Genomic DNA, 10,777 nt, shown 5'->3' with positions numbered 1-10,777 from the left:
CCGGGGCGGAGAGCTAGCACCGGCCAAAAGTTTGCACGCATGCTGGGGTCCGGCCCATATTGCTGGAGATCTACTTCCGTCTTCCTTTCTCTTAGGGATGGAAAAGGATACATTAGTCAGGCCCATGACTGCATGCCGTCAACCCGAGGCCATGCGGGTCTGCGTTAGCAGATGGAGCAGGTCAGCTCAGTCACAGAGCTGCACTGGAACCACGATGTGGCTGAGCATCTAGCGGTCTGCTGCCATGCTCTGGGGTCGAACTAGGGGATGGGTGGTGTGAACGGCAAAACATTTGGCTACTAACCGGAAGGTTGTCAGTTCAAACCCATCCTCAAGAGTCTCATCAGCAACACCGGGTGATCTGCTTCCCAGAGGCTACAGCGCTGAAAGCCCTCGGAGCACCGTGCTCTGACGCACACAGAGACGCCAGGAGAAGATGGGACCCCCTGCCCTGTCTGTGTCTGTGAGAGCTTCAACGCCACCTCCCCCACAATGCAATCACCCTGACCCCACAGGCCAAGGAGTCAGCAAGGGGGTTCTGCTAGCAACAACTGCGCATTTGGAGACCGTGGAGATGACCATGGGGTGAGCCTGTTGGCCAAGCCTGCACTGATATGCACCCCAAGCTTCCTCCCTAACAGAGCGGGCAGGGGCGTGATCCGGACCCCTGGTTTTCCAGGGCAGATTGCAGCCTGGTTCCCACAGCTCTCTCGATGCCCATCCATCTCTCCAGGGTGCAGCTAGTGAGTAGGCGGAGGGGGGAGGGAATAGAGCCATTGGATGCTGAATCACAGTGATCCTATAGGACAGGGTAGAGCTGCCCCTGTGAATTTCCAAAACTGTAACTATTAAAGGGAGTAGAAAGTTCCACCTTTCTCCTGTGGAGCAGCTGGTGGTTTTGAACTGCTGACCATAGTCCCTGAAATTCTGTCACCTCACCCCAATCCCCAGAGATTGAGGAGTCTCATGCGGCAGGTGTCTTCTTTCTCCAGATCACCACAGAGAGCAGGTTGGCACCCTCAGACGCCGTCCGAGGGGGCTCACTGTGCTGGTGGACAGGGCCACCTGGCCCCACAGTCTAGTGTGCAGCCTGCTGAAGTGGGGCACTGGCTTCTAGAGGCTGCTTGGGATCCAGAAACACCACCCACCAGGGCGCCAGGGCGCGGCATGGGCAGAAGGAGAGGCAGGGCCTCACGTAGCCCATCCTGCCGGGGCGTGGGCTGGTGGCCGTTTGCTCCCACTTTCCGGACAGAAAGGCAGAACGGCATGTTGCCCATCCGGTTCCTTCCCACCATCGCTGCGACCGTAGCCTGTCATCGCAGCCACTGGGCCAGTCCACCTCACAGAGGGCCTTCCCAATGACCACGCGTGATGTCCTTCTCCAGGGAATGGTCTCTCCTGTTGACATGCCCCAAGTGCCTGCGCCCTGCCTGCACCTAAGGAGCCTCCTGGCTGTTCTTCCTCCAAGATTCAGTTAGGTGGCCCTGGACGGAGGCCCGGAACTAGGTCTTTCTTGAGTTATACCAACCAGCAAGCGGGCGAGGGTGGGCAGGGGGTGGGCGGGGAGAGGGCAGGGGAGGGACTGGGGCGGATGCAGTCCACTCTGGCCTCTGGCAGGAAGGAATTGCTGTAGGAGCAAGTAGATCCGCTTTGAGTCAGCTCTATCGCTTTTCAAAAGCAGCCCTGGTGGCACCGTGGGTTTGGTGCTGGACTGCCGACTTTGAGGTCAGCGGTCCAAAGCCACCAGCTGCTCTGCAGGAGAACGACGAGGCCCCCACAGTGACGGCGGTCTCAGAAACCTTCCACGGGGTTGCCACAAGTCAGAATGGTCGCACGCAGTGGTTTTGACATGGACTCACTACAAACATGCAGGGCAAGAGCTCAGCCCTCAAGGAGAAAGAGCCCTGGTGGTGCAGTGGGTTAGGTGTTGGGCTGCTAACTGCAGCAGTTTGAACCCACCAGCCGCTCCTTGGGAGACAGACGAGGCTTTCTACTCCTGCAAGGAGTTCCAGTCTCGGAAACCCACGGGGCAGCTCTGCTCTGCCCCAGTCAGAATTGACCCCTCGCGGTGAGCTTTATCGATCTATCTACACGATTTATTTATTGTTGTTTGCTTGTTTGTTTTAATGAAAAAGGAGGTTTTTTTTGTCTAAAACTGTCAGCGGCTCCACCAGAGAATGTCCTGACTCCTGGCTCCTGTAAAGATCATGGCCTAGCCAGGCCTGTGGGGCACGGCCACGCTGTTTGTCCACGGGGCGTGAGGCACGGGCTCCCCGGCTGCCTGGCCAGCCCCCACCTCCTCTGCTCCTCCCCCAGGTGTGGAATCAGAACGGCAGGAGCCCCTCCATCACCTTTGAGTACACGCTGCTGCAGCCGCCGCCGCCGCGCACCCACCGCCTGCCCTCGGGATACTTCAGCTTCCCCCAGCCAGCGGGCGGGAGCGGTGAGAGCCGGGAGCTGGGTGGCACTGCCCTGCTGGGCTTCGTGAGCCACAATGGCTCCCTGTACAGCCCCCCGGGGTCTGCGGAGGGCCTGGGCCTGGACCACCAGCTGTTCGGGGCCCCGGGGCCGGAGCTGGGCCTGGCCAGGAGCCCCGAGACCAACGAGGTGTGCGAGGAGGCCAGCGACGGGGTCTGCGAGGGACCTCCCAGGGGCAAGGACTTCCGAGGTAACCAGGTGTGGTCAGCTGGCCTCTTGGCGGGGGTTTCCTGGGGGAGAAAGTGTCGGGAGGAGGGGTCCTCAGCTCCCAGGATCTGGACAAGGTTGATGAGGGGTGTGGTCTCTGACAGAACTCCTGTGGCCCTCAGTCTGTCCTCGGAGGCAGGTACAGAGGGGGAGACTGAGGCTCAGGTGGCAGAGGCCACGTGCCCTAGACTGGCAGATGCCCCTGCAGGAGCCGGATAAAGCCTAGGCCAGTCAGATGCCCTGTGGTAGCCAGCGGGGGAGACAGGGCTACCACGTGGTGGTGGTGCGAGATGGAGAGCCACGGGGGTCCTGGAGGGATCTCAGAGAGGGTGATCTCTGCTTGACTGGTGGGACAGGAAGAAGCAGATACAAGACTGAGGTGGAGCTCTAGGATGGGCTCTGGGGGGAGACTGGGGACCCAGGTGAGTTAAACTGGAGTCCAGCCCCCTGAGAGAGATGCTGGGCGCTGGCTGTGCTCCTTAGGGTAGCGAGTGATTTCCGGCTCACCGTGGCCCTCCAGGACAGAGGAGGGCTGCCCCTGGGGGTTTCCCAGAATGCAACTCTTTCCTGAGACAGACTGCCTCACCTTTCCTCATTGTAGTAGTTGGGGGGTTTGAACTGCTGCATGTGTGATTATCAGCCTACAGTATGAGCCTTCCGCAGGGCAGGGCCATGGGAGCGTGAGGCAAGGCTGCTAGTCAGGTATGCTTGGGTCAGCTTGCTGGAGGGGTCTCTGAGCAGACACAGGAGGGCCGAGGCTCCTGTCCTGTGCCTGCTCTAACCAACAGGGCGGGTGGTGGTGGTGGTGGGGCTCTCAGCAGCAGTTTGCTCTCTCCGAGCTGTGAGGCCCCGAAATCTGAGGTCCAGGTGTGAATAGGACCCTGCCCCCCGTCAATGGCAGGGGGATGGGGGGACATCCTTCCTGTCTCTTCTGGCTTCCCGGGCCCAGGTGTTCCTTGGCCTGTGGCTGCTTGCCATCTCCCCCACCTCTGCTCCACCGTACCCCGACTGTGTCCTCTCTGATAAGGACACAGGTGGTTGAGCTGGGACCCACCCTGCACCAGGGCGGCCTCCCTCACAGAGGCTCATATCTAAGGAGGCCCAGGGTTGCCCAGGCTGCCTTGCCTGCCCTGGTGGGAGCCCACTCCTAGTCTTGAGCTCTCTGAGGCCTCCGGCTCCAGCGTCCTGGTTCCTGGTTAGCCTTTCTTCCAGACTGCCCCTGACCTCAGCGCCTAGGGAGCCTTGGACGCTGAGCCCCCTGTCCCTCTCCTGTAGACCACAACGCCACGGGGACTGCTCTCTCGGGGGACCAGGATGGCCAAGAGGGTGGCGCTCGGTTCACCTCCCAGGAACTCCTATCGGCCAACGCCATCTCCGACCGGCTCCTGGGGGCGGGCTCTGACTCCAAGGAGCTGGCCCTCAATGAGACTGCCAACAGCATCTCGGTGCAGAGTGGCCCGAGGCGTGGCCCAGCCGAGAGCGTGCCCGTGAACCTGGAGGAGAAAGAGGGCATGGGCACCCACCTGCTCAACGGCTCCTACTTGGAGCTGAGCAGTGACAGGCTGGCCAACACCTCGTCGGAGGTCCCACTCCCCAACACCAGTGCCAGCCTCCCCAGTGTGGCCGGGAACAGGACCCACAAGGCCAGGTAGGCGCCCGGGCCCAGGTGGCCCCAGTGAGGGATGGCTGGAAGGATCAGGTGTCTAGAGGTCAATCAGGCAGGGCCACTGGACCCTAGATGGAAGCCCTTGGTCTAAGCAGAAGGTCATCCACAGTCATCGCCAGGGCCCTTGCCTTCCCTCGAGGATCCATTGCATCAAGGCTGGTGACGTGGGTACTGCCAGGCCAGCCTCTCTGGGGTTGGGCAGGGATTGGAGGGAGATAGGCCGTCACGCTCCTGGGCTTGGGGCAGCACACACGCATGCCCTTCGGCTGGGGCCTGGGCCAGGGTACAGAGACCGGTGTCTCAGGGGACTCAGTGATGGGCTAATGAAGATTTGGTGTCTGTTCAGCCCTGGTGGCATAGTGGTTGCGACTGGTCTGCTCACAGCAAAGTCAGCTGTTCAAAACCGCTAGCCACTCCACAGGAGAAAGACGAGGCTTTCTGCTCCTGTAAAGAGTTAGTCTGAGAAACCTACAGGGGCAGTTCTATCCAGTCCTGAGGGGTCACTGTGAGTAGGCACCGCCTCGAGAGCAGGGAGTTTTTCTTCGTGGGGTTGGAGGGACATTTTCATCTGCCTGCAGGTAGCAAGAGCAGGGACACTGCCCCCGGCTTCCCTTCCGCAGCCTGTTGCCTGAGCGCCACGCCCTGTGGGAGGCCTGGGTGGTGGTGGGTTTCTGACGAAATCTTCTGCAAATGCAGCCAGAGGGGGACCCTGGAGCCTCATCTGGGGCCCGAGAGGGTTGTCTGACCCTCCAGGCGGGGGCTGTCAGAGTTGGCTCAGACTCACGGTGACTCCGGAGGACAGTGCAGAACTGCCCCGTGGGGTCCCCGAGGCTGCCACGCTTTACGGGCACAGGTGGGATCATCTTGCTCCTGTGAGTGGCTGGTGGTTTCCAACTCCTGGCCTTGCTGCTGGCATCCCAGCGTCATCGCTGGGCCACAGGCGTGGGAGATGCCAGCTGCCATGCAGGAAGGGGGTCAGCCCTTGGGGCTCCACCTAGCTCTGCCGCCCCACCCCCACCTTGCCCTCCCGTAGCCACCTCTAGAGCCCCGCCGGTCCCTCAGGGACCCCCTGAGCTTTTAGAAGCCAACATTTACAAGTCTGCCCAGTTCCCATCCCTGTAGGATGTCACCTTGTCCCTGGGGTAGAGACCCTGTCTGAGGGTGTAAGGACCAGTCTGCTTCCCAGGTGTCCGAGTGGAGCCCCCACCCTCCCACTCCGCAGCCAGAGCCATGGACGCTGGACCCGGCTGTGACCAGCATGGTCTGGGAGACATGGCCTAGGAGGGGCACAGGAAAGGGCTGGACAGAATAGGGGGTCCAGCACGTTGTCCAAGCACAGGGCAGGGGGGCTGCTGGAGGGGAAGGTGAAGGGAGAAGGATGTGCGGGAAGGGAAGGCCATTTTCTCAGACAAGCTCCAACCATCCAGGGAGGGGCAGCCACCCCCACACACCCCACACACCCCTCCCCTGGGCCTCTAGGATCAGAGGCTGGAGGGCCGGACAAAGCACCTCTCTGGTTGGCTCGAAACAAACACCATCCCTCAGAAGGCCCTGGGTGGGGGTGGGGGGTGGGACACTGGGTTGGAGGTCACCCACCCGTGTCAGCAGGCCTGATCTCCAGCTGGACTAGGGGTGGGGGAGGGTGGCGAGGGAGGCTGGTGGCCCAGCGGTTTGTCAGCATTTGGGGCTGAGGTGTGACTTCCAAGAACAGAAGGCGCCCTGCGCTGCTACGTGGTGTCCTGTCAACATATGCTGGAGCCCCCACCCCGCCCCCACCCCAGTGCTGGCATGAAGGGTGCTAAGTGGGCAGAACACCTTTTGTGCTTGAGACCGGGGCTTCATTCCAGCAGGCCCCGGCTCTCTCCCTCTGAGTCACGCAGCCTGTGTGTGATTGGATAAAGATGGGGGCGGGTCTCTTTGCCATCTTTGCTCTTGGGGAGACTGGAGAACTGTTGAAAGGCAGGGTGGGCCCCAGTCGGCACCCCGCAGTGTCCCCTGCGCTCTCCTGTCCTCAGAGGCCTTGCTGAAGGCGTGCTGGGGTCTCAGCGCAGTGCGTCCAGTCCTGCCATCCCTCACTCTCGGTGGTCTCTTCTCCGGGATGAGGAGAGAGAACCCTTTCCCTTCTCACCCGAGACCTGCTTGGGGGGGTGGGGCTCAGAAGAGGGGCATCATTTGGGGCCACCTAGAGTTCTCAGGAAGAGATGTGCCTTCAGCGTGAGCATCTGGAGGAGATAGGTGTCCACACCCCCACCCCCCACCCGCTGCCCAGCACAGCTAAGGGCAGGCGTCACACCCCTGTGGAAGTCCATAATGGAGAGACACCCCGTGGGAGCCAGCAGGGAGGACCTGAAAGCCCTTTGGCACATTGGTCAGCGAGCCCCCACTGGCCTGCCTCCTCTTCTCCCTCTGCTGGCCTCAGACAGGAAGTCAGGTCCAGGCAAGCACCTGCCCAAGTTCTAGCCCTGGGAGGGTCAGCACAAGAGGTCATTTAGTTGGCCTCAGGGGACCCAGGGTGCTGACCATCTGTCCGTCTGTCTGTCTCCCCTGGCTCCAGCACATGCTGGCAGTGGCTCTCAGCGCAGACACCCTGAGTTACCGGGGCTGCTGCCCCGCCCTGCCCTGGCTGGGTCCCACGTGGGCCTGATCCCGCTGGGCTACGCTCACAGATATAAGAAAGCCCTGCACTTGCCCCAGGCTTTTCTGTGGGTCAGCTGGGGCCCAGGGTGGCTGTGCTGCTGGGAGGGCCCATTCCTGTGTGCAGCCCAGTGGCTTCCTGTTGTCTATCGAGAGGGTGCAGCCGGTGTCCCCACCCAGCGAGAAGCCACTGGGGGAGGCTGGCCCACTTGTGGGTGCATTCTGGGCCATGGGGGACCCCGTGGCCCTTTTCAGGTGGGAGTTGGGCTCCACACGCTGGCCTGGGCAGGATGTGTGGTGGTGGGGGGGGTAGTGCCGGGCTGCGATCCGCAAGGTTGGCGGTTCAAACCCGCCAGCTACCTGTCTGCGGAACGCTGAGGCTGTCTACAACTGAAGACCTCCTGCCTTGGAGACCCCAAGGAGCAGCTCCCCACCGCCCTGGGGTGGGAAGGGACTCGCTGGAGTTGGCTGTCTTTGTTGTGCCCCCTCCAGGAGCGGGCACCGAGTAAACACCCCCCCACCCCCCTTTGCTCCACTGTCAGGACCAGGCCCAAGGCCCGGAAGCAAGGTGTGAGCCCGGCGGACATGTACCGTTGGAAGCTGTCGTCCCACGAGCCCTGCAGCGCCACCTGCACCACAGGTACTGACTGGTCGCAGAAGCTGTGGCAGACGGGGCCCAGCCCCATACCTGGCAGGCCGTGGGACGGACAGACAGGCGTGATGGGCCACTCAGTGTCCAGGCCTCCCAGCTCGCCCTCCGGGCTGTGCTGCCCACTTCCTGTTGCAGCAGACCTTCTGTTCTTTGGGTTCAAAGACAGAAATGGCAAGTGGTGGCGTTGCTGCTGTGTCCCGTGAAGGCAGAGGAGGGGAGAGGAGCAGACCTCCTCGGTGATGCCTGGACAGACAGACGTTTGTGCCCTGAGGCCAGATCCTGGATCTGTTGCCACATGTGGCCACAGCTCCCGCCACGCCCTGCCCCAGGGTACCGGGCACTGTCAGGGGGTGGACCAGAGGCCACCTCTGAGGACTGGTTCAGTCAAGACCAGGGACTTCCTGTTGGATTGCCTTAGGCAACACCAGGGGCTGCACCAGAGGTCAGTCAGTGCTGACACCCCCAGATGGATGGCGAGGAGAACCAGACAAGTGGGGTGTCACCAGATACCAGGCCATGGGCAGCATCCTGGGAGCTGGGCAGACTTCAGGACTCAAATCCTGGGCTCTGCTCCCACGCCGGGTGTGTGGCTCCTCTTGCTACCAGAATCCCTGAAGCAGATAGGGAGTGCAGGCCATGCTGGCTGGGAGGACAAGCCTGGGGGCAACATCTGGGACTGGATCATTGCAGCTTCTCCCAGCCTCAGCTTCCCGCCGGTGGAATGGGCGTGCACCTGTCTTGCAAGTGGCTGGCATAGGGGGAGCTGGTCAGCAGGCTCTGGACTGGCCAAGGTAACGGGTGGAGCTGAAGCATCTAAGCCCAGCTCTAACACCCAGGATGTTCCCAGAACACCCGGGGCGCCCGTGCCTCCCACCAGGCTGAGGGGCGGTGGCAGTGATCAAACAGGCATCGTGGAAGGGTGGCAATCCCCCGGGAAAGAGGAGGGGATGGGCGGACAAGACAAAGCCATTTCTCTGGGGAAACTGGTCCTTCAGGCTCTGCTTCTGCAGCGAGAAGGGGCAGTGCTGGCCCAGGCCCGTGCCTCGAGGATGGCTTCACAGCAGCCAACAAATATGACGCACCCTGCCCACCTCTCTGCCCCCAAGGGTGCCCGGCCCCTCCACCAGGGTGTCCCCGATGGGGGCAGGGTTTGCCAACCTCGCAGGGGTGTTGGGACTCACTGTGCCAACTACCCATGGAACCCGACCCTGTGACTGTGGTTCAAGGGATCTGGCTGGGCCAGTTGCTCTCAGGTCCCTGACCCTGTAGGAACTGCTCCCAGGGCCCGGCTCCAGATGAGCTGCTCCGGGGTCCCTGGCACACGTCAGTGCCCCACCCCTAGTGAGGGTGAAGCTTCCAGCAATAGTGGACAGTGTTCGTTCAGGAGACCCTTGGGTGGCCAGTCTGTGACTGGTTCAGGTTCCTTGGCCTTTGCCTTTGGGTGAGGCTGTGTGGCACGTCCCAGCCACACACTGGCTGGCTGCCTCTGTCCACTGCTGCGTGGCTGGGCCCTCCCTGCCCACCTGTGGTCCTAGAAAGAGCTCCGTGACTAGAATGCTCTGGTGACTTGGTGGTGACACTCACAGCGGCCTACAGAAGGGTCAGCAGCCCCCCCCACCCACCCCCAGGCCCACCAGCCACTCCAAGGGAGGACGCGGTGCCCATCTGCTTCCCCATTGAGGGCAGCTCTCCTATGTCCTACAAGGCCACTGCAAGACAGAGTCCACCAGAAGGGTGCAGAGGAGGAAGAGGGGTGCAGAGGGGGGGAGGTACAGAGAGCTGACCCTCTAACATCTCTGGGAGATGAAGCCCCGTTTTAGGAGTGAGCCCCCTGAGGCCTGGGTTGCTGGCCTTCCAGCCGGGTTGAGGGAACTGGGACATGAACCCCAGCCACCTTGACCACGACCTGTCCCATCACCCTCTAGAGGTTGAGGGCTTGTCTCCAGGCCCCAGGCTGGCGCCCCTGAATCAGGGAATATTCTGGCTCTGACCTTTAAGGGGAAAGATGACCCATGCCGGCTGCTGGGGGGTGGCTGCTGGACAGGCAGGCCTGGCTGGGGCTCTCGTGAGTTGGAGAGGAAATGGGGCAGGGGATGTGGGCTGCTAGGGAATCGACTTCCTTTTGGGGGATGGCTTCCCAAGTAGGGGTGCTCTTTGCCTCCATCACCCCAAGATACTGGGTGTAGTCTGCCTCTTTTTGGCACTTTCTCTCTCTGACACACACACACTCTCTGATTCTTTCGCTCTCTCTTGCTTACTCAGTACATAGGAAGTTTGCACAGGGTTTGAGAGGTCGGGGTCCCCACACAGAGCCTTGGGTGTGCTTGTCTCTGCACGGGTCACTTTGAATTCCTTCCAAGTGACCTGGGGGCCCAGCCTGGGTGCCGAGACACGTGGTCAGACCCTGGGATGGGGGCCCAGCAGTCCCCCGCTCCCAGCTCCCCGTCAGACTCTGAATGACTCCCCCAGCCTGTCAGCTGGACCCCTGGTTCCTGTTGCAAACCACATAGATGGCCCTTTCCTTCGAGCCCAGGGGTCATGTCGACGTACGCTATGTGTGTCCGCTACGATGGCATCGAGGTGGACGACAGCTACTGCGATGCCCTGACGCGCCCTGAGCCTGTGCATGAGTTCTGCACTGGGAGGGAGTGCCAGCCCAGGTAGGGCAGTGCCAGTGGGCAGGTGGGGGGGAGGGTCAGGGGGAGGGCGTGGGAGATGGGCTGGATGCTCAGGGTGCAGGAGAAGAGGGGGCAGCCAAGGGGAGGACCAGAGGAAGATGGGGGGGAGGACTGTGGTATCCAGAGGGTGGGCATTTGGGAAGGCTAGGGAAGAGCTGGGCTCAAGGGCAGGGGGAGGGCACTGTCCTCGCCGGGGTGACAGCTGGCGGCTGAGGGTCCTGGCCATGCCTGGCAGGTGGGAGACCAGCAGCTGGAGCGAGTGCTCGCGCACCTGCGATGAGGGCTTCCAGTTCCGCATTGTGCGCTGCTGGAAGATGCTGTCGCCCGGCTTCGACAGCTCCGTCTACAGCGACCTGTGTGAGGCAGCCGAGGCCGTGCGCCCGGAGGAGCGCAAGACCTGCCGGAACCCGGCCTGCGGGCCCCAGTGGGAGATGTCTGAGTGGTCCGAGGTGAGCAGCGCCC

General features: G+C 62.0%; 1 protein-coding gene across 1 annotated transcript in view; it reads left to right on the top strand.

The window, feature by feature from the left end:
* ADAMTSL2 (ADAMTS like 2) overlaps nt 1–10,777 on the top strand; it is a 28,476-nt gene that overhangs the window by 12,196 nt on the left and 5,503 nt on the right. The window contains exons 9-13 of the mRNA XM_030885321.2: nt 2,317–2,668; nt 3,961–4,333; nt 7,528–7,625; nt 10,171–10,297; nt 10,551–10,764. Of these exons, the coding sequence (XP_030741181.1) occupies nt 2,317–2,668; nt 3,961–4,333; nt 7,528–7,625; nt 10,171–10,297; nt 10,551–10,764 (1,164 nt within the window). The remainder of the gene's footprint in view (nt 1–2,316; nt 2,669–3,960; nt 4,334–7,527; nt 7,626–10,170; nt 10,298–10,550; nt 10,765–10,777) is intronic.

This window comes from Echinops telfairi, unplaced genomic scaffold, assembly GCF_000313985.2.
Source record: "Echinops telfairi isolate 266 unplaced genomic scaffold, ASM31398v2 ScPeMD7_25;HRSCAF=90, whole genome shotgun sequence".
Lineage (NCBI taxonomy): Eukaryota > Metazoa > Chordata > Mammalia > Afrosoricida > Tenrecidae > Echinops > Echinops telfairi.
The sequence above is the reverse complement of the archived record's forward strand: the minus strand, read 5'-3'. Positions and strand labels throughout refer to the sequence as shown.